This window comes from Gavia stellata, chromosome 20 (genome assembly GCF_030936135.1).
Source record: "Gavia stellata isolate bGavSte3 chromosome 20, bGavSte3.hap2, whole genome shotgun sequence".
Classification (NCBI taxonomy): domain Eukaryota; kingdom Metazoa; phylum Chordata; class Aves; order Gaviiformes; family Gaviidae; genus Gavia; species Gavia stellata.
Genome location: NC_082613.1, coordinates 13,899,999 through 13,923,232, shown reverse-complemented (window position 1 = coordinate 13,923,232; position 23,234 = coordinate 13,899,999). Strand labels below are relative to the sequence as shown.

The 23,234-nt window shown below is 41.1% G+C and overlaps 1 protein-coding gene across 1 annotated transcript in view; it reads left to right on the top strand.

The window, feature by feature from the left end:
* The window catches only part of PTPRT (protein tyrosine phosphatase receptor type T), a 460,489-nt gene that overhangs the window by 416,206 nt on the left and 21,049 nt on the right, over positions 1–23,234 (top strand). The window contains exons 21-24 of the mRNA XM_059827326.1: positions 7,672–7,859; positions 13,960–14,047; positions 21,670–21,746; positions 22,652–22,688. Of these exons, the coding sequence (XP_059683309.1) occupies positions 7,672–7,859; positions 13,960–14,047; positions 21,670–21,746; positions 22,652–22,688 (390 nt within the window). The remainder of the gene's footprint in view (positions 1–7,671; positions 7,860–13,959; positions 14,048–21,669; positions 21,747–22,651; positions 22,689–23,234) is intronic.

Sequence of the window (23,234 nt, the reverse complement as noted above, 5' to 3'; positions counted from 1 at the left end):
TTTGGCTATACTTTAGAAACAGGGCCCAGACCTGCGGTTTGCTGGAAGATGTCAAACTGCTCTCAATCTGGTACTCGGCATCTGTGAAAACTGCACCCTCATTTGAGGGACCTGTTCCCCGACACGCCCCCCCCAATAGTGGGAATTACAGTGTGAACCACACGCTTCATAATCTGAAGCTCAAGGAGCGATAGACAGATTCAATCTGTACGTCTCATGGGAAAGCAAAAGCCCAAAAAGCCCCCAAAACTTTCCAAATCTCAAATTTTAGAGTCAAAAAAGAGGAAAAAGGAATTAAACCGGTCTTGTGCTTATGTATTCAAACCTCTTTCAAACTTAACTTCTACTAACCACTATATCTGAGTAAGGATCGATATCCCCGTTTTACACACGGGGAGTTAAGTACAGAGCACTTTTAAGGCATGATTTACACAGACTGGTCACCCCCCCCCCGTTCCATCTGAATTTAACAGCCACAGGTGCTGTGAAACAGCCCTTAGCATTGAAGAAATTTCTGTCTTGTGACTTGAAGACAAATTAAAACCTTGGCGTTCTGGCTTCTCAGACAGATTCACCAGATGCTGGATGTTGCTGTATGAGCAAAATAAGTTTCATTTTTGAAGTTTATTAATATTCATTCCTGGGAAAGGAAAAGAGATCTTAAAAAGGGCATCAGTTATCCCACTACCAATATCCGTCTTTGGGCACTACCTGCAGCTCATTGCTATTTGTTCCCATCTGTTATGCCTTCTGCTAATAAATGTTCTGTATCTGCAATAGTGGATGACTCCCTAGGCTTGGCTGTGACATGACTTGTTGATAGTAAGATATAGGGGATTTTGGTTTTGCCTCTACCCTGTCCCGTGCTTGATTAATACTGTTTTGTGTAATGCATGTTTTTAGCTCCGTAATTTTATCTCCCAGTTGTAGACAACCCTGGATTTAAACGTTTTGCGCAAGCATCTTCACTAGAGAAGTGAATATTTAATACTAACAAATAAAGGAGGTGGATTTCCCTGTTTTTAATACTTCAGTAAGGCCCATGTGGTACCAGTACTGTAAAGACTGAACAGGAGACAGTAGAACCTTAGAGGTTGTTTTTGGACAAGATGTGCATGGCCAGTAGCTCTTGAAGATGCTCAGCAGATGTCATCAGGGCAGTCTCTTCAGGGGGACCAGCATGTCCTTCCCTTGCATCCGTTAACATCTCCCAGCAGTGTGTAAGGACCTTTGTTCTCATTTCAACTACTCACGAGTATCCTAACAACAAGAGTCGCTGCCCTCCAGAGAGGATGAGGACTATAGTGCCTTGTAGCTCCTTGCAGAGGGGTGGAAGAGGCAGAGAACGCTTGCTGTCATGAAGTCTCACACAAAAACTGGCTTGTGCTTAGACATAGAAATTTGCCCTGAATTTCAGTCTTCTGTAGCTTGGGTGGGCTTTTGCCCGTGCCTAATTAATCTGCTGTGGGTATATCCACAACCTAATGTTTGAAAAACTAAAAAGGTATTCAGAAGCTGATATTGCTGCATTAGCAACTGTCACCATTACTGGCTTTTTAAATTGCGGGATGAGTTATTTTTATGCAATGGAAGCTCGAAAATCAATGGCTTAAGCTGTTCAGTTGTATCTGAAGCCTCCTAGGCCACATCAGCCTCTAAGGAGCTGCGGGAGAGGCTTTCGCATCAGTTCGCTGTGCTCATGTTGGCCTGCAGCAGAATGAGCGATGGAGGTGCGTGCCCTTGCAGGCTGTTACTTGAGCTGAATTTCTCTTCCATGTCTTTCTGCCCGCAGATGATCAGGTAGCTTGGAAAACCCCCTCCAGCCTTTAGTGGCTTCTAGTTTTCTGTGCTATTTTGAAATTGCCTATAGTTTTTTCAGCTGTAACTAATGAATTGCTCTGTAAGGTAGGTAGATCTGACAGCCTCTTTTCACCAAGGAGGCAAAGAGAGATTTGACTTGGTGAGGTCCACGCTTTTGAAGAGCTGCTCTGTTACGCACGTACCCAACAGTCCCAAGTCTTAGCCCACCTCACCAAAGCATCTTCCTTACATCTTTAAGGGGATTTTCTTCTATGCTAACTGATGAAAAAAATGTATGTGATAGTTTTTGTAAGATTAGAATACACTTGTTTAAGGTGTTTACCAGAGTAATTTTCTTATTACTTTCTCCAGCTTTTTTTTTTTCCTTTATTATGTGCGTGTGGCTTCTTCGTAGCCTTTGAAATGAAAGATGCATCCTCCGCTCTCTGTCAAACCTGGTGTCAGAAGGCTTTTTCTTAAGGAACGTGCCTTTTTATAGCTCAGTTGATACCATTAGACAAATGATGTTTTGACTTTGGTTTGCCATACCGCTGTTTGTATTGTATATAGCATATTATAGCTGGATATTTATCATATAATAAAGCCTTGATGCACATAAAAAAAGCAAATTAATTTTACCAGCTTGCACCATATCCCTAGTGTAAGGGGAAGAGATATTAGCCATGCTTGTAGTCATCCTTGGAAGATGTCAAATAATTGACAACCTTTACTCTAGTGCAGAGAGACTGGATATGTGTGTAATTAAATCCATCACAAACACTACTCAAAATAAAATTTATTTCGTGCAAAGGATGTCTTATCATGTTACACACTTGCCAAGGCTAAGAGAATAAAAATAAAAACAGAAACGATAGGCCTGTCATTTCAGACGCAGAAGGAATTTGTGGATATTAAAGCAAAAGTTTTGAAAGAAACTTCCCTACGTATACGAGATGACACATCAGTGCAGCATTGCTTTGAGTTGTTTGAGGCATAGTTTTCTGGTCAGAAGGCAACATCATACTCTGTGTCCGGAAGATAGTCTCTCAGACTAGCAAAACTATGTTTACGAAACAAGATGACATCTACAAAGGGATCTGAAGTTTTAATCCCCAAAGGTGCTCTGGATGAGCCGGTCCCCTCCCAGCAGCCGTACTGGGACGTTGCACCGGGGTCTGATCATACAGAGCCACTTGCAGGCTGGGAATCTAATTTCTCAGCTCTTCTTCATCTTATCTGTGACATCTATGGAGAAGTTTATCAGTTTTTCTGTGGAGGGAGACATATTTATTTTACTTGTCTGGGTAGCAACAGAAGTATATAACGCACAAGGTGGTGTAGCAGCAGGCAAGCAATAATATCTCACCCTCAGGGTCACTCATCAAATGGGGGAAGATGCCACCTGGCTGGCCTCTGCTTCAGCTTTTCTCTGCACGCCGGACTCCGTTATGTTCCTCTTGGCTGAGTAAGACCTCAGAGTTTACTTCAGCAGGTTCATGGTTATTTCTCCAGCAAAGAAGAGAATCACAGAAACACCGTTTCATAAGCAGGGAGAGTTTGTGAATATTAGAAGTGGAGTCAACATTGTTAAATTTGATTATCTGCAGTTACACCCTGAACAGATAAGCTGAGATGCCTGAAGAGTTTCCCAGTCAGGCTAGTTATGTGAGAGCCAGTGAATCATTGATTTAACGTCTTACAAAAAATTTCAGGGTATTCTGTGAACTCTTAGGCTGATAATGAAAGTGCCAGCTTCCAGAAATCAAAATATCTGCCTTGACAACAGACATCTTAGTGTGGGGAGTAAGAGTGTTGCACTGAAAAGGGTTAACAAACAAGCTGACAACATATTTTGCCATTGCAGCTGCTAATATTAGAAATGATCCTCTTACGAAACAGCGTGTTTCCAGCAACATGGAGAATACCTGTTTTATTTACAACTGCACAGAAAGAACTGTGGAAAAACGGTTCTAGGAAGGAACCGGAGCCCTGAACAGCCTGCCCTAATGAGACTTCAGAAGCTCTCAATTGATTTACTTTATCAAAGAGAAACTGAAGAAGTGATTTGATCAGTGCCTGCATGGGTCAAGATTTCAAATGCTCAGAGGGCTTTTTAATCTAGCAGAAGGTATAATAAGATTCAGTGCCTGCAAGTCGAAGCTAAGCAAAATCAAATTGCAATTAAGAAGTGTTTAGACAGCAAGGGTAATTAACCGTTGCCACAACTTTTGGGGTCAGAATGGAATCACCATCTCTTGAAATGTTTTAATTTGGATTATTTCTTGGAACTGTATTCCATCTTTGGTATGCAACCAAATATGGTGGTATGTGTTCCTATCAACCAAATGAGGACATATGACTAGAAATAAGATGTGCATATGAAATATAATCAAAAAAAACCTGATGCACGATTCTGTATGTTTAGTAGTTTCTGAGTATTAGAGTGAATGATTTCAAGCATCTCTCAAAAAAAAACCTGTTTTCCCGATTTGCTCTTCTTACTGAAAACTCATAAAAGGCACACATGCTTTAGAGGCGCTGCCGAAACTTTAGTGAAAGTCTTGGCCAATTTGTCCTACCAACTCATCTTCATTTGCAAGGGAACGGGGTAATGTTTGTGAGAAGGGGACAGAGAGAAGGGACTATGGAAAATTGCTGTGACTTGCTTTTAGTGCAACAATTAAAGCAGAAGTCTGACTTTGCTGAGGGGCTGGTATTTTTGTTGTCTTTTCCAGTAATAACGGTGCCAAAAGGAATGAGATGTGGTTTATAGCTGCAACCTGCAGGAAAAGCAAAGGCTGTTTGCAAGCCCTCCGAAGACTCTTTTGGTTGATTGTCCTAGTGAGAGATCAGTTTGCTGCTACCTCCCCTCCTAGCTGCATTTTGAATTGTTCACAAAATTGCTGTAAACAGCACATCCTGAGAGAAGGTGTCGTGCATTGCGTGAGTGCCTCATTAACAATGCTTAGGTTCAGGCTCACGGTGTGATTAGACGGAGAAGGAACAATAAGTTTCTTGCATCAGGCTTTATTAGCAGAACATATGAATGCTAGGCTCACCTCATACGGAGCAATTTGTCTCCTTAAAAGCCTCTCCACTCTTTCCTTGGCCCAGATAAAATGTTTGTGGGAATAACTGACAGCCGTCCTGAGCTGGTGCAAATATCGGGCTTGGGTTTTCTTCCAGGTAGTGCAGGGGCTATTCAAGATGCGTTTGTCACAGACGTCCAGAGGAGAGTTTCAGCTCTGTGTGTCATTCGGTTGAGAATAGGATGACCCAGACTGTATGACTTTTTTTTTTTTAAGCAGAAACACTTGGCTGGGTGAGAGGCATGCCAACGGTGTGATGCCACGGACCATGCTGCAAGAGCTGTTACTACAATCACTCGGTTTTGTACCATTTTTTGTCTGTGTGACCAAAGAGACCAGAAGCACAGTTGTCACTATAAACTCGAAGGCCAGAGCCAGAGCCCTCTGTGCTGCTGAGCAGCTTCTTCTAGTTCCAGATTCATAACACAGGCGCCTACTTTGAGGGAAGTTACTCTGGAAAGGAGGGGGCACCACTTTTCTGGCTTTCACCTCTCCCTATGATACTTCTCTCTGTGGAGAAAGCCACGCATACCAGAATTAAAGGAGCTGATGAAGAGAGACATGAATAATTGCCTGCAAAGGAGCTGAGTGTTCTCAGCTACATTTTACAAGTAGCCTGTGCTCTGCATGTGCCCTTACTGTATTAGCACTAGAACCGCACATTAGTTTTAAGACTCCCTCTCGAATAGGGATATCGTAATCTTTTTTAATTGGAGCTGATAAAAATGTGGCATTACTTTTAGGTTCTTCAGAGAAGCCAATTGTGAAATTGGGTTTGTATTAAACCTAATGATGGAAAATTAAGCATAGTACGTCTGTCGGAAATGGTCCGCGATAAAAATCTTCTTCTCTCCATTACAGGAGGTTAATAGGGAATAGGGGAGGAAAGATGCACTGGGAAAGGGAATCCAACTAGGGGAATTAATAAGCCTTGAAATTCCCTCTGTTCAGAGTTCTCACACTGTCATTAGTCGGAGCATTAGGGATGATTATACAAATGCTTTGGATGTTACTCTTCCTTAAATCCCAAATTTATTCACATTTTGTATCTGAGGGTTGCTTCGCTAGAGCCATAGCTCTGTAAATCTCCGAGTGTCCTGGGAATGCGACTGTGTTTATGAGAACCTGGGATTCAGAAATCCTTAAATTCAGTAGCCTGATCTTCAGAGCAGATGATCACTTTGTGCTAATTTATTTCAGAAGAAGCAGGATGTGTTCCGCATCTCTGCTAATTCGACCACCAGACTTATTTATCTCACACTGGAGATCAACTTGCCCTGCGGCAGTGTCCACTGCTGGCATTCCTTTCTCCTTCTCATAGTCCTGCAGCTTCAAAACAGCACATACGCCTGTCTTGATGTCTTCCCCCTAATGTAAGAGTAAACCAGCTAAAGCATTATTTGTCGTGTTTTGTCATGTCGTTGGTTTGCCAGCTGCTGGGAAGGCAGGCTAATGCCCTCATCTGTCTGCTCCTACCCAGCTTTGCAGTGAGGGACAACGGCAGAGCTCCTGACTGCTTCTGATCGAAACTCCGTGGCGATTTCTCAAGGATAGCTATGTTTACAATAGCACTCCGGCCGTATTTCTGCCTCACAAAAATCACCCTGAAATTGCAATTTGATTTATTTATTCTTTATCCCTTCAAAAACATGACTGCAGTATTGCTGACAAGGGATAGTGTTTAGGCTCTGTCAGTAAGCTTGCTGTAAGAAACAAGCCTTGTGTATGCAGTCTTAAGGGTTTTTTTACGAACAATCTGAGGGAGATATATTTTCTGTTTGCTAATAGCTTGAGTTTTGGTAAGACCAGAAAGAATTGATGCAGACTGTTAAGGTCTGTACGTGCAAAAGAACCCAACCATCTCAGATGCCTGCAATCATAGGAAGAAACAATGGTTTATTTGGCCAACTATTTAAATTTGGTCAGCTCTGGTAGATAAGACACTAAATTTTTCATCTAATCTGAGTTTCTGTTGTTAAAAATAACTATTGTGGCAGGCAATAGTTTGGCTATTTAAGCTCTTTTCCGTTAGTTCACGAGGAATATTTTGTTGTGTATATGTGTTGTGCTGGGGATATAAGAGGTTACAATTCCATCTGCATAGTGATCGAGATTTTTTTTAATCCATTTCTTTCAGAAAGAACCTTTTCTGTTAAGTTTATATATCTGAAATTTAAGTTTCTGCATGCAAGATAACTATATTTTTATGCTGCTTTATTCTTTCTGATCATATTACGTTTTTGTAATTGACATATAAATTTTAGGCCTGAACTAGCAGAGCAGTTTAATTTGCCTCTAACAACCTGTGTGGCTTATTTGAAATGCTAATAATTTGTTTGCTGTTAACTTGGGCCCCTTTCAGTTATCTCGTATTGTACACCCCAAATCCCACCTGAATATCTTGCTCATCTGTATGTATCTTTCAGTCATGTTCTTTGCAGGTTTGCGAAGAAAGGTGTGTAATTCGATTGGAGTCGTTACGCAGAGCTCACCCTTACAAAATGTGCTGTTTCGCTCTATGTGCTGTATCCTCGGTAGCTTGATTGGCTCTGTACTCTGTTTCCCATCTCTTTGGGTTTGTCTCCTTGACACAAAAAACACTCAAGTGCGATTTAGTCTTTCTAGGCAGCTGTAGGCAAGTGTGTGTTTCCTATTCCTTTACTTTCTTTTGCCTGCACCAACCTATGGGGTGGTGGAGAAACAAATAAAGAAACAGAGCAAGATTGAGAGTGGAAATACCAGATAGGTGACAGCTTGTTTTGCCTCCCTGTCTTTAAAACAGACAGTAGCCATGGAGAGATGACCCAGCCAACCCTGACTATCCAGACCCACCCGTACCGGAGCTGCGAGCCGGTGGAAATGTCCTACCCCCGGGGGCAGTTCCAGCCAGCCATCCGAGTGGCCGACCTGCTGCAGCACATCACCCAGATGAAGCGAGGACAGGGCTATGGATTTAAAGAGGAGTATGAGGTGAGAGGAACCTTCACTTACATGAATAAGTAGAGAAGTTGCACTCAACAAAAGGTAGATGCTTGGGAGGGGAGGATAATGGCTTTCAAGAGCTTCTTTTCCTTAATTCACTTACCCTTTTAATCCTTTCCTTTCTGAATCTTATTTCTGTTTATGAGGGTAGGATTTTACAGCACTAGCGGTTTTTGGTGGCCCTCTAGTCCAAAGAAAAGGTTTACTACAGCAGTAAGAAAATGACATTGTGCTCCTCCGTTAGCGTGCGCTCTCTCTGCCATAAAGAGCAGGCAGTAAATATTTAACAGGTGCTGAACTCAATGAAGGGCTTGGAGTCCTATAGTCCCTTACTTGTTGATGTGCTTTTGTTGACAATTGTGCAAGCCAGGCTTTGAGAAAAGGGAGGGATTTTGCTTGACCTTTTGGGAGCTCCAAATACTGTGTAACAATTGATCAAATTAAATCACAGCGTAATGACCTGAACGCAGAATCGTAAAGGCAAAGGCAGGAACCTTGTGTAGCTTAAATGAAGGTGGAGTTTTTCAGTATGCTCAAACCTCTGGCTCAGAATATGGTTGGCTGAACTGCTCTTCCAACTCCATGTGAAGAGAAAAGCAAAGAGTAAACTGCAAAAATGAAAGCAGCCCTCCCCCCCCAACCCCCAGCTCTTCCCCCCAAGCTGGAATGACCAGCAGTGTAATCCAAATGACAAGAAGAAACATGACATTGGGGAGGAGTTGGAAGAGGAATATACATTTAGAGGAGAGAGAACAGAAGAGGGAAATAGCATCAAACATATGTGAGACTTTGCTCTAGCAAGCGATAATTATAATGAATGTTGTAAGCTTGTGGGAAGGCAATAAGCAATTAATATGCATAGTGGCATTAAAACTACTTAAAAATAACATAACAGCTGTGAAAAAATAAGTTACTTAATGAAAACAGCTCACTTTTCCACCCTGCAAGTAAGAGTCCATGGGGTTTGTATCATTGATGCTGGGTTTTGCTGTAATTGAGAGGCAATCTTTTTCTGGTTGTCACTAGGGAGTATTTTTTTAATCAGATGGCATCAAAGACTGTCATAACAAATGTTTCTGGTAACTGTGTGTTAACCAGGTCTAGTCACTCATGCCCCACAATCAAGCATGCTAATTAAACTATCAATATAAAGAGCTCTGTTTAATATTGAAAAAGGGTAATAATTCTCTTAGGAGATTTACTCAACCCCCCTTGGCCTCCATTTCCATGAATAGTACCCAAAACTACATTCAGCTCAATTACAGATGCCCTAAGATCTAGTTCTTTATGTTCAAGAAGAAAACAGGTGCTGGCATATATGTAATTTTCTGGCACTGGCATTGGTAATTATCAAAATAACACATTAGCATGAAAAATGTCAATGCAACTTTCAGCTCCACAGGTTCTGCCTTTCCCAGAAAGTGCTATCTACATACGTATATAATGACGATGACTTTATATAGATTTGCATAATTCCTTTCTTTACAAGAAATAGCCTGGAGAATGCCACAAGCTCTCAAATCACATGCGCTGTTCTACCCTTCAATCAGAGGGAATTGCCCGAAGCAGCAGTCATTTTCAATGGTGGAATTTGGTTTTCAGAGCATGGGACACAGGCAGCACTTCAGCTCCAAACAGCTTTCAGCCACCACCAGCAATACCACAAATGCGGGGAGGATGTCAGGGGGAGTTGTAACTCCCTGAAGGTAGGAGGTTTAAGTTGGCTGAGAGCAGTGTCTCGGACTGGAATCTGGAGGAACACAGAGCTGCAAAACTGGCTTTGCAAAATGTTGTGCAGAATGGTTGATAAAATCTTAGGAAAGAATTTGATGTCTCTTTTAAAATGTGTTTTCATACACTAATATCAGTGTCACTTCCTCATGCGTTTTTTCTTCTCAGGAGCTGATTTTCTACTTACTTTGCAAATTGATAGCATAAATTACAGCCTATTTAGTGACATGTTACCAAATAATTTTACTCTCATGAAAAATCACTTTGAACGGAATGTATCAGTCACACACGACAATCTCTTATCTCTGTGCATTCTCATCTCCACTGAGTAACCTGGAAATTGCATTCGATATTTGTTTAAAGTACGTCTTTACCTACAGACCCTTAAAGCACAGGCAACATGTTTTACCGAGGGCATCTAGAAAAATATTTCTGGTGCCTGCATCCTGCACGTAACTTCACACTGAGATGAAAAGCAGGATGTGATTGTGTAAGTGGTGTCACTGCTGGTGGGAAATGGGTGATAACTGTGTCTGTGCGCGTGTGTGTGAACGTGGGAATCTGTCCGCACTTGCCACGTGTGTGTTGTTTTGGGTCTGCCTGCCGAACCTGAGGCCAAAGTGTGACTTGGGCTTTTTTGGCTGCTGCTTCTGTTTAGCAATAAAATGTGTAGACCACAAGAGAAAAATATATCACTGGCACTGGATGTAGATAGCACTATTTGGGATTAGGCATATAGCTGTAAACATTTAAATGGGACGCGTTTAAATGTCACCTGTTCCTTTTCAGAACATATCAGCCCTGATTTGTTGTGAGCTGTGGGACTAGTCCCATAGACTTACTCCGAGCACCAATTACTGGCTACAGAGATAATAAGCTTAAGTATCCAAACTCATTTTCCATTATGATTTAGGATGTCACTAAAGTACATTCTCCTGCTGCATTACTGAGACCGTTTTAGTTATTTTGGATTTTGTGGCTCCTTCCTCAAGCATCTTAGTATTGAGAGTCCTCAGCTTATTAAGTCACCTCTGGATTTTAACCCTTTCATTTCTGGCTGGCTGCACATCTTCTAGGTGGTCAAAAGAATAGATCCTGTGGTTCAGGCTATGATGTGACACTGCAAAAAGTTTGGCAGCAGGGTGTTACTGTAGATGCTGTCCTTGGACAATGGTGGCTTAAGGCTTTGGTACGAACCGAATTGGGGAACTGAACTGGCTGAAATATTTCTTTTCAGGTTTTTCACTTTTTAGCCAAAGCAGTTTTTAACCCTGGGTCACAGCAGCGTTGTGGGAACAGTTTTACCACCACTGTTGAGAAGATAGTGACGGCAGGGAGAGGGCCAGGACTCTGTGGCACACTTTGAGATGAGCAGCAAGGCTTTTAATTGATGTTGTTGCCTTTGGCAGCAATACTGCAGCATTGGGGTAGATCAGTGCAGAAGAATGATTCAAGTTTTCGTATTTAAATTAAAAACAAACAGCAAACTAAGTAAATGCATCCATTGGCAATTTAAATTGGCTTGCAGTAAGCCTCAATTTAATTCGAACATGTTAGTTATGTTTGGGCCATGGTGCTTAGAAAGCTTAAGTGAGATGAAGCTGACTTTTAGAGATCTATCCTTGTAATTTCAGATAAAAATTAGATCAATTTCATTTAAAAAGCATCATTGTAACATAAATTCCACTACTGGGAAGAGATTTCAGTATAAATTTTACAAAACTTCTCTGAAAGAAGGAAAGCCTTAAAAAGCAAGTCCAGATTTTTGAACACTGAAAATTAGCTGTTAACAAATCAAAGAAAGAAGGTGGAGCATTTCCTGTGAAATGCGGATCAAATGCCAATGCCTGAGTGATCCATCCTGATTTACCGTTGTTGACAATGCAGAGTGAAACAGAAATATTAACCCTTTTTGCTATTACAGAGACACTTATTGTACAAACAAAAACTGAAGGAACAAAACGTTAGGGATGCTCCTCTTTTTCTGGATGCAACCGAATTATAATTGATACTTTTGTCTGTGTATTTCTAATGCAGTTTCAATTCTCGGTGCTGCATTTTTAGTGATCTCACAGAAAAATTATTTCTGCTGTACCACCCATGTACATGCAGTTACTCCAATTTGTTCATCTGGTGTGTATAAAAGTAGGGCTCTAAGGTTCACATCTGCAACGGCAGTTTGTGTTCCTCACCAGCCAGAGCTGTGCTTCCTCTCTTCAGAGATGGACAGTTCTGTGAAAAGCAGAGATTTTTTTGGTATTGAATGAGATGAAAAATCCTGGACCCTTAAATCTTTGGAGGCTATATCAGGCAAATATAAAAATATCAATTTCAATGGAGAATTTCGTGTTCAAATCACATGAAAGGATAGGGTTTGTTGAAAAGGGATTTATTGGACCTGGATGTATTTTCTTTGGCCCAGATAGCTTCTCCCACGTGGAAGTCATGAGAAAGGATTTTCTATTTTTTTTCTTTTCAGATGGCTATGATTAGATGTCTAATGACTGCTGCCATTCTCTGGTCAATCTGCTGTAATTTGATATTAGTGGGAAAATAAGGCACCTTTTTCCTCAGTCTTTGAAGATTAAAATGAACCCTTCTCACCTCTTTTCTCATACTTGGGGATTTTTTTTTTGTTGTGTGTGGGTTTGGTGGTTGGGGTTTTTTTTTTGCTCAGGAGATGAGCTGCTGTTTGGAAACAGCTGTCTGTAAAGGAAATATATGTGTGATCAAAGCTCTCACCAATTACAGAGTTATTACTCTTTCTCCTGGGCTTTTGAGTAGGAACTCACTGTCCCTGTCTTTTGTCAGCGATGCTCCCGGCAGTGCCTGACGTTTTCTGTCCTGGAACCCCTTTGGGGGAAATTCACAACAATCTGGTCTGCCAGGGGTTTGCTCATATTAAGTTTAATTGTAATGTCAGTGTTGTAGATCCTAATAATTGTGTCTCTCTGCTATTGCATTCAGGCACTGTAATAGACCTGGATGGCTTGTGAAGATGAATATAAACTCATTTTCTAGCACAGCTGTGTCAAACTACCCGCTGCTAGCTAAGGCAGATGCGATTCTACAAAGATTGCAGTATAAAACCCCCATAATTCCCCAGAGACCATAAATAATACAATTTATGTTGTTGTTGTTTTTAGTAATGTAGGATCATGTTAGGGAGTCGATCTTGGAGGAGGCAGATCTAGAGAGGCGGTTCAGTGGGAGCTGTTCTCCTTACCTGTGTTTTTGGCGCAAGCCAAGCCTAGGCTGGCCGCAGCCGACACCAGCGCTTCGCAGATCAGGGTGTTCCATCCAGTTGAGATGCCGGCGATACCCATGGAGCGGGTGCCGTTGCTGTCCTGGCGCAAAGCGCTGCTGTGCCTGCTGCTTTGATCTGCCCGTGCTGACACCCCCCGACTGTCCTGAGACAGGGAGAGGGATCATCCTGCTTACAGGCAGTCCGGGCCATCTCCCAAGGAAGGCAAGACAGTCCTCCAGCCAGATCCCCTGACAACGGCCGTTTTCCTGGCTTTGCCTTGAAAATCCTTCCTGGATGTGTCTCAAGGGGAAAGTGCCTCATTTGAGTGTGTTGAGAAGAGTTATAGGACCAAGCTACAGGGTAGGGTAGCACTGTCTGCTGCCAGTGTCCTTACCCCATCCTTTCTCAACTGAAAGATTTTCAGATCTCAACAGATGGTAGGAAAACGACTCTTTATTTTCATAGTTCATGAGCACGTTTTACTTCACACAGAATCATTAAGGTTGGAGAAGACTTGTAAGACCATCAACCCAACACCACCATTCCCACTAAACCATGTCCCGCAGTGCCACGTCTGCACACCTCCTGTTATCTCCCTTCCTTAGACATGACCTAAAACTCCGAGCTTTTTTATTTTCCCCCTAAGGAAACCAGCTAGTGGTTTGTATTACATCACCCCGTCATTAATATAGGAATAGATGAAACCCTTGTATCTGTTTTCAACTTAAATATGAAAGACTGAGCACTATGTTTCAGCCATCTGGGTTTTCTTAGAAGCGTATGTATGTGAAATCTCCACGAACCTGTTCTACAGGGGAGATGAGGTTAGCCTGTGACTGTGCAGTCAGAAACAAATTTCCCTGTTCCTTTTAGAGCTGAAGTAGCAGGAGGAAAATGATTCTTCGCCGGCAGAAGCCAGGAGCTGCAAACGGTCTGCACCAAGCTCTGCTTTTTGCATTAGTGGATACGCCCTCTCCTCAAGATCAGCTGTTTGCTTGGTTAACTATTGAATTATGCAGCGCCTTTATTTTTGCCCTGCTCAGTCATCTTAATCCACCTGAAGGCATTGGCCAGATTTTTATAAACACTCTGCTATTGTTTATTTTGCAGGCACTACCCGAGGGGCAGACGGCATCCTGGGATACAGCCAAGGAAGACGAAAACCGCAATAAGAATAGATATGGAAACATAATCTCCTGTAGGTGTAAATTCACATTAAACTGAGTTTTCTGTAAGATTTTATATGCATTCTGTGGAAAAGCGTGTGTTTGAGAATCTCACTAAAAGCTGGTTTACAGTGCTGAGTATTCAGTAGTTCAGTCTGTTTGTTACAGGCTATGTTTCTAAGATTTTTTTTTATTTATTTATTTTATGTTTTTTTCATTGTTTTACATAAAGTCATTGCATGACTTCACGTTTTTTTACACATTTTCTATCTACCTTGCTTTGTGCTTAATGTTTGTAATTTAAGGGCTAAATCCTTTTGTCAGACTTTTGCAGTGGATGATGATGCCCATTTTCTGTCCGTTTTTTGCTACGTAACCCAGAGCTTTCAGTGCCACGAATGGGAGCACAAAAGGAGATGCAGATAGATCAGGTTTTTAGATACGGATCAGAGATCAGATTTTCTCCTTCCTTGTGGTCAGTAACGAGTGGAGCCATCGCTGCTTGTCCCCAGAGAGCTGGTTCGATGTGTGGGACAAGCTTAGCTTCTGCCTCAGAATCACAATAAGGCAGCTGAAAATGCACTGAAGCTTTTTAGTTTTACTTCTTTCAGTAACCAATTGCTGTTGGTGTTATAGGAATATTGATACATCGCAGAACTGCAGGGTGGTGAAGGGCTCCATAAAACCGTTTAGGTCAGCTTTATTCTCCAAGTCAGGACTAAATTCACCTCTGTCATTTTTTATCAGATATTTGTGAAGCCTCTTCCTAACGATCTCCAAAGTTGAGCTTTCCACAAGCTCTCCAGGCAGCTTATCCCAGTGTTTCGTTATTCCGTATAATGACTGGGGAGAGGAGGTGTGAGAAATCAGTCTTTCTAAGGGCTGCTGAGCAGCATTAAGTTGGAGAAGCCAAGCCTGAGCATTAGAACAAGAAATAAGAATATAAATGAATGTGCCATAGATTTTCATGACTGGATAAATCTGTGGAATGCTGTAAGAGCAAAATTAAGTCATGGTGAGTGAAATATTTAGTACTTTATTTTTTCTCAGGTTAAATATGCATTTCTTCTAGAACAAACAGACTTAACTAAAGAAGTAAAAAAAAAAAAAACCACCAAAACTTGGCCACAAAGAAAGATCATCTCACACGTATCTTAACTACTCCTCTCTTTCTTTTGAAACTTGAAAGAAATGATTCATGTAAGAGTTTGGGGAATGGCACAGAACAGCTCTGTTCAGGGACCCCATGGTAAGGGTGAAGAAATCGAAAAATGGATATTAGAAGTTTGTGAGCCCTGATCTGATCCCACTTCTGCTGCTGGCTTTCTGCATAGGTTGTGAGCAGGTCACCAGTTCCATCAGTCTTTGTTTCTCTATGGGGAAAATGGAAGCGATAGTACTGGAGTGTTACAGTTAGCATGAAAATCGTCTCTCTTAACTTCAGCTGCCTAAAAGCTCCACCTTGCCATAAGTTTCCTGTGTTCCTAGTGGCAAAGAAAGATGTGTCCAGACAGAGGTTCAATCTACCTGTCTATATGATTAGCTTAGTTTAAATTAGTCTAAGACAGATCAGCTGACAGATCATCCAGCTATAACAACTACACATTGGATTGAAGATGGGGGTGCTATAGTGTGATATAAGGAAGGAAATGTCAAAGACTCTTTGTTTCTCTGTATGATTTTGAGGAAGCAGTTGACATAATTTAAAAGTGGGGGTGAAAAGAGACAAGACTGCGTGCAATAGCCACCATCTAATTTATGTTGAAGGTGGTCACAAAGAAAACGTTGACATCCAAGTGAAATGTGAGAAGAAATTAAGGAAGCAAAATCAAGGAAGATAAATGGGGTTTTATGTAAAGGGAAGGTGTTCACAAAGATGAACTGTTGTCTAACAAAGAGTGATGTCAGCCTTTTAGCTATAAATATAGTAGCAATACAGATAGGAGGTGATGCGCTTGAATAAGGGAATGCAAAATGTGATCAAAGCTAAGGAAGAAGTGTCTGCACAGTATAAAACATCGGAAAAGAAGCTCAAGTTTGAGGGCTGTTGGGAAAGATTTCAGAATGAGGTTGAGAAGGTGGAAAGGCATAGATAAGGAAAGCAAAGGTAGGGAAAAAGAGGAAGGATGCAGAAGAGTTGAAGGTAAATAACAAAGTTGAGTGGGTTTTCTTCACCTCAAATATGTATGAAACAGTTTGAGGAGGAGGCAACAGCTCTTCAAAGAGACAGCAAGGAGCATCTAGTGACATACAATAAAGAGTGATAAAGTAAAATGGAGTGAAATCTTTGCTTCACTTTGAAGAGGCTGGGGAGAAGGCAGGGAGGGTGCCTAAGCAAGGGACATATGACTCACCAGACATTTTGTAAAACCAGTGGGAAATTATCAGTTATGGGTGACATTGGGCAACTTTCTTGAGTAGAAGCAACGACAGGATCCAGAACAGAGAATTGGTAGCAGAGCTGGGAATATAGCAGGGTAGTTCCCTCTGGGCAGATCATGAAAATGAACTGTGCTCAGTAGGTACAAACTGTGCAAAAGCCTGAGCAGAGGAGGAGAGGTGGAAAACGATTACACCCTTAGCTGCTTTGTTGTGCTAGAATTGCAATTGCTGGTAAAAGCCAGAGTATGCACTGATTGCTCTTACCAGCTTATTTGGTAAAAGGCTGCAGATGGCAATTAACATTATTTATTCAACCACAGTTGTCAGTTCATCACTCCTGGAACAAGATATCCCATGCCTTTTGGGGAGCGAATTGAAAAGGCAGGGTTTGATCTTACTTTTGTAACTGCTTCAGAGACTTTTGTTAAAATGTGGGTTTGTAAACTCTTGCAATAAGTAGCACTGCTCAGTGAATCACAGCAGATTAGATCTTGTCTTTATGGCCTTCTGGGTAATAGTACACTTACAGGACTGTTTTACTCGGCTCACTGCTTTCCCAGGGCTGTATTAACATCATGGCTCTCTATGAAAACCTAGATCTTACTGCCAGCCCCAACATCTGCTGTTCTTACATTTGCAAACCAAAACTGCAGATGAGGCTAATCTGTTCACGGAGAGGAGATGCAAGGGAGCTCTAAGCTCCCCCCTGCTTTAAACACCGGCTTTTCAGGGTTCCCTTCAATCTGCAATGCTGGTATGTTTTTCTGGAGAAAAGGAAAAGCCGAGGAGTGGATTTGGGGTCTGTATGACCACAGAGATCTACTGTTGATGATGGAAAGATGCACTGTAATTGCACAGATTTTCCACACAGGAGGGAGCTGCCCTACTTGAACTTTCTGTTACATCGGCAGGGTCCACAAGCTTTGCTCCCGCGCTTTCGGTATAAAAGCTGTAAATACAAAGACAGTTGTGGAGATGCAAGATTTTTCTTTTGGGCGCAAAGGTAGGTAGTGGATCTATTTATGTGCTGAAGCGAAATGATTTAAATTCGCTTTAGGGCCTAGAGGCATTCAAAGTGCATCAGCAAGTGGTTGTTAAGGGGAGGGACGTTGAGCTTTTGTGGGCTGAGCTGAACCCACTGCATAGAAGAGAAAACATTCAGAAGCTATATGGGACTTTTGGTTCTATTCTGTATCTTCCCATCTTCTCCAGATTTAGAGCCATTACATTATAAGAGAGTAAAGACTCCAGATGAGAGCTGAGGAAATAAAGACATAGGATTGTGTTTTGCTTCGACTTATAGGAAAGCACTTTCTTTCCCTTTCTTTTCTCCCTTTACTGAGCATAATATTAGAGGAGGAGGTCAGCACTCACAGGGGTGCTCGTACCAGTCCTACTTTAGACACATCCTCTCATCTGCAGCGGAGCTCTACCATCTTCCTATTGAAAGTCTTGTGATGGTCCATTAAAAGCTATTGAGTTGATGACAAAAGACAGTAGAGAAATTTCCTTCATTTCCTTCATGCTCTGACTACCATATGCTTTGGGCTGGAAGACTGCAAATCAGAGAATTTTGTGGTAGAAAAAAACGAGGATTGGAGAGAGATTAACAGAGCGCTCTCGGCTGAAATGCAGGTGGAGTGCTCTTCTTGGCCATGGACAAGGATAATGCATGAAATAAAAAGAACCCACATGTCAGTGTTTGATTTTTAAATAGAAGTCTTTTATCTTCCAAGCATTTTTATTCCATGTTTTTTTCTGTAGTGCTTGTCTGTGCAATGTCCATGTTAGGTGATCCTGAAAGGGTGGGATATATCACACCTTGCTATTACCCAGTTCTCAAGGCACAGTCCAGGATCAGTGAGGATAGAAAGGGGAGGACAGCGTGTCCTTGAGAGGGCAAATCATCCTTTTGTACCAGAACTGGGTTGAGTCATTTCAAAAGATGTCTGTATCTCTCCGTTGACTATGTGGGAAACCTTGACAGCCAGTTTAGACTAGCTGCGTAATATTTAGATGGCGAAAGTTGTGTGAGATTAATCCAGTGCAGGTGTCAAAATGAGACATGGAAAAATTGCAATGATATTTCAAATGATCACTAATGGGAATTTTGACAGAAGTTTGAAACGATAACATTTTTGTGCTAAAATGGGAGCACAATGCTTCTCAGTGAAATTCTTGTCATTTTTGAAATCTGTTTTAAGACCAATTTTCAGTCAAAGTACTCTTCATACAAATTTAGAGTTCTGCTAACTTGCATACAGACTGTAGTAAACAGGGAGAAATAAGATCATTTATACATTTGTGAAAGTATATTTTCATTTTTTTGCAGTCCTGAACATTACAGACATGCAATTTTCCTTCTGTTTCTCCTTACATTTTAAAAGTTTGTTATAATCCCTTTGTAACACACAGTGACACTTTAATTTCAGTATGCCAAATGTGTGGTCTCCTCCTTGGCTAATGTAGTCTGGTGGAAAGGGTGCAGAATCAGAAATAAATTCTGACCCTTGGGAGAAGATATACTGAAGATAAAAGATTGGGAGAAGATATAGATGAAAAAAATTAAGTACACAATCATTACTGTTAGTAGCACAGTATCTTGCATTGGGTTTTGCCCTTCTCCATTAAAAAAAAAAGCCAAATAAATTCCAAAGTTTGAAGGGAAAAAAGGAGATTTACAAGGTAAGTTATTTTATGAACTTCTATTCAGACTGTGCTCCTGAACTTATGAACAAGATTAAAGACACCATTAAGACATCATTAATATTTTGTGTGCTTACCATACACACAGATTTTTTTTTTTTCTGCTGCAGTGTTCACACTCATAAGAGAACTAAATCTCCCAGAGGGATTAATCTCATTTTGTAAAATATGCAATGAAATATTGTGAATTCTGTCCTCCTGAAGCAAAGTTCAGCTAAAAGTATTTCTCATTTGGTCCCAAAATATAATTTGACTTAAACCTCAAGGACTCCTTTTTTAAAAATATCTTTCATTTCCAATGGTCATTTCTTCATCTGTTACTGTTCTTCAAAGACAGAATAACCATATTTGGCTTAAAGGGAAAAAACCAACACTTTTTACAGCTGCAGAGCATCTTTTCTTTATCCATAATGTCTTAAATGCTTAGACATCTTCTGCAGTCTCTTTCTCAGGTCTTTCACATCTAACTCCCTCAGGAGGTATTCATCCTGTCTGGTTTAAGTTTTTAAATAAAGAGGGGCTCAAAGAGCTGAAACTTAATTTTGAGATTTGGTTCTGTTAAATGAAGAGAGGCAGGTTCTTCCTTGAGGGCTATTCAGAGCACTTCAGCTACACACCGTGCGTGGACAGACTCTTTGTCCCACTTAAAAAATCAACCTGAGATTCTTTTCACCTGTCTTTAGGATCTTTTTGGTCTCATCACTTTTTAGTTCTATTGTTGCAATAAGTTAAAGACTTCCATAACTTTTATATCGTGGCATCACAAGAGGAGTTAGTAGATGTTCTCCTCCCAACCATTAGCTCTAGGGTTTTTTTTCTTTGCTTTTGTTCTGTGTGATTCCTAACTAGCTTAGTTTGCTGCCTTGAATTGCAAGTGTGAAATTGGTTACGGGAGGTTTTGTGTATTTCATGTAGATGTTCGGTTTAATCAGCTCGTTGTCTGTCTTTCTGAATTGCTTTAAGTATAAATTCTTTTGTCTGTCTAACCACATGATTTACTGCAACTCCTAATGCAGTTGCCTTGAGCGCAGGTAATTGTCTAGAGTTGGGAACAACATCAGTACTCTGAGAAATATACCTCCTTCCACTGCGTCTACAAAGGTTATATTTATTAGTATAAATATAACAGAGCTTTTTGATGGGTTCACCTGCGTAACCTTTTTTGAATGCAAATACGGGATTTGATGCAATGTGGTTGTATTTTTTGGGTGCGAAAATCTCATCCAAAGAATGAACAGAGTATGAGAATCATTGCTTTACATAACTGAATGAATATTTAATATCTATCCAAATCTTGGTTTTCAGAACTGCATGCACATCTGTCTTCACAATTATTATCTGATTCTACATTTAATTAAGTGATGACTAAACCCCTTTTTGACTGAGTTAGTGCAGAATCACACCTCGTATTTTTATGTTTCATTGCTACGATTCTTTTTAATTGAATGTAAATCATGCTTAGGCCCGTGTTTTGCAAAGTGCTTCTAAATGTTAATGCTTTACTGACTGAGAGCTGGGGTCTACAGAGCTGGTAGAGAGGAAATAAACTTAATGGACTCTATATATACTTCTTTTAAAAATCCCTTAAAAATGAGCCCAGCATGCCCAGCAGTGACCTCTGTAACCCAGTAGCCTTTGCCAAGCAACTGGCCCTTAGATAGCAGTTCTGCAATTAATTGCATACCAGTGCTGGGATTGCCAGACCAAATCAGCTCAACAGCCCAGCTCGGGGAGTATCTCCTGTGACGGAGCCCAGCGCCAGGCCTGTTCCAGAGAAAGATCAAAATACTCCCTTGGTGGAAAATCATGACATAATCTGCCCGCTGGCATAGTTCCTTTCTGCGTCTGAACTGTAGAGCATGCTGGGAGATGAAAAGATTGATATCTGTTATTTTATTGCCTTATCTAAAGTAACGTTGAACGTCCTCAAAAACATGAACATTTCTAATTTATTTTTTTTTAACACCGCCTTGATGCTGTTTTGATGCTGTGAGTTCTGTGGGTTGCATAAAGGAGCATTGCTCCGATTTCCTTTGGTATTCCCTGTCAGGTTTCTGGGCTGCCCCATTTCTTATTTGCAGGATTGCATTTGTCATTTTACCCTCCTTAATCTTTCATACCTCTCTTGTGACCTATTTATTTTTATCCTGATCTTGAACAGTTTTAGCTCTTGCCTCAGTTTCCATAGACCAGATGAAGCCAGGGAGGTTGTTACTTCCAAGCATGAAGATAGCTTTTGTAATGGAGATACAACCTGCAAAGATCCATCCCAAGACCCCCAAACCAAGCAACATTTGTGGTCTGTCTAAAAGCTCTGTAAGGATTATGGTGACAGTAGCGAGTTGAATGAACGCAGGGCGTGAGTGAACACTAACCTAAGGATCTAAGCATTACATCTTAAACAGAAAAGAAAAGGCTTGTAGGAACAGGAATGCCTGTGATATTCTTTCATTTTTTATTATTGTAAGTATCCAATTACGCACTTGCAGGAATCAGCAGATAAAATAAAACACTTAGAAACTCCTCTTTATCGTTACTGTCACTTTTTTTTCTTCCCTTCTTTCAGATGATCATTCAAGAGTGAGATTGCAGCTGCTGGATGGGGACCCTCACTCTGACTACATAAATGCCAATTACATAGACGTAAGGCTCCTGGACATTCCCGCTATGACAAACACTCCCGCTGACAAGTCTGCTTATGAATTTGGTGCATCTGACATAGGGACAGACTGTTGGTCTGATATGAATGACAGCTGAACATTATACAAACATCATGTCGTGACAGGGAGAAGGTTCTCAGTCTCCAGTTTATTCTGTCTGACCAATCTGGACAGATGGAGATTTCCTGTGTTTGACAGATCCACCAACATAAGTGGAACGTGGGCTAAATGACGTATGCGGAAATCAATATCAGCCCCTCACAACAGCATTAGTAGATATCTGAGACTGATTGACTTTTTACAAAGTTGCAGTGCAGAAGGCGTGTAAATAGATTGACTTTTTTTTTAGTGTTATAAAATAACATTCAAAAAGCAGCCTCCCTCGCACGCACAGAATGAGCAAATGAACATGCGTTTCTTGTGTGCGTCTCCTAAATCTTAGGAACATGACAATGTTCAGAAGAGTTTCTTTAAGGGATGAAAAATACATCTGATAAAGTTACAGAAGACTGATATGCAGCATTTTCATACAGAGGCAAATGCATACCTTTCTTCTTTTTCAAACAAGAAGGTGCAGCGTTTTGCCTGTTCGTTTTCAGAGTTGCCCACAGGTTAGTCACAGGACTTGTTTCTTCGAGGGAATAGTGAAAACTGGCCCATTCCTGTTTTCTCTTTGGCATAAGAGATCCTATTATTCAGCCTGAGCGAGATACCATCACTTAAAATCTCCTAGAGCAACCTAGTTGCCTATCTTCACTCATTCGATAACCAGTGTTAGGACACTGTTAAGAGCGCAGCAGTTGTGGGTACCTGGAAAGTATAAAATACACGGTGTGCTTTGTCTGAGCTGTGATCTCGCAGACCGTCACACGTTTTCTTTTCTTCCAGGGTTACCACCGGCCTCGCCATTACATTGCAACTCAAGGCAAGTTCTTTCTTGTATGTCTAAATATTTGTAAAACCACTGCTGCTTTAAACTTTTGTAAGAGCTATTTATAGGGTGACATATTCTGTTTTGGGGAACGTCTGAAAACTTGGTATAGGGGCACAAAAAGGAAGGATATAGGATGTTCCAAGATCTTTAAGACACTCAAACGCAAAACCTCAGCTACAGGAATAAAAAACACTGCAGACTTAGAGGTAGCAGTACAATCTATAATGTGTCCGTTGTGCATGAAGTATGAGATTAAAACTAAAAGGGCCTTTACGGAGCTTGGGTTTGCCTTCTGGAGTGAAATTGCTTGGGGAGGGCAGTATGAATAAGCCTGTGACTGATGAACTTTTGGTTAGTGGGAAGTAGTAGGAAACGTATTTGAACACCACGTTCTGTAAGTTAGTTGGTGGGTTTCCTGTGTCTTTGCGGGGGGTGGAAAGAAGAAAAAAACAACACAATTCAATGCTGAGGGCTATCCACGTTAGATGACAAACCTTCCTACTCCTGTTATTTACAACAGCATGCTGTTTTCCTGCA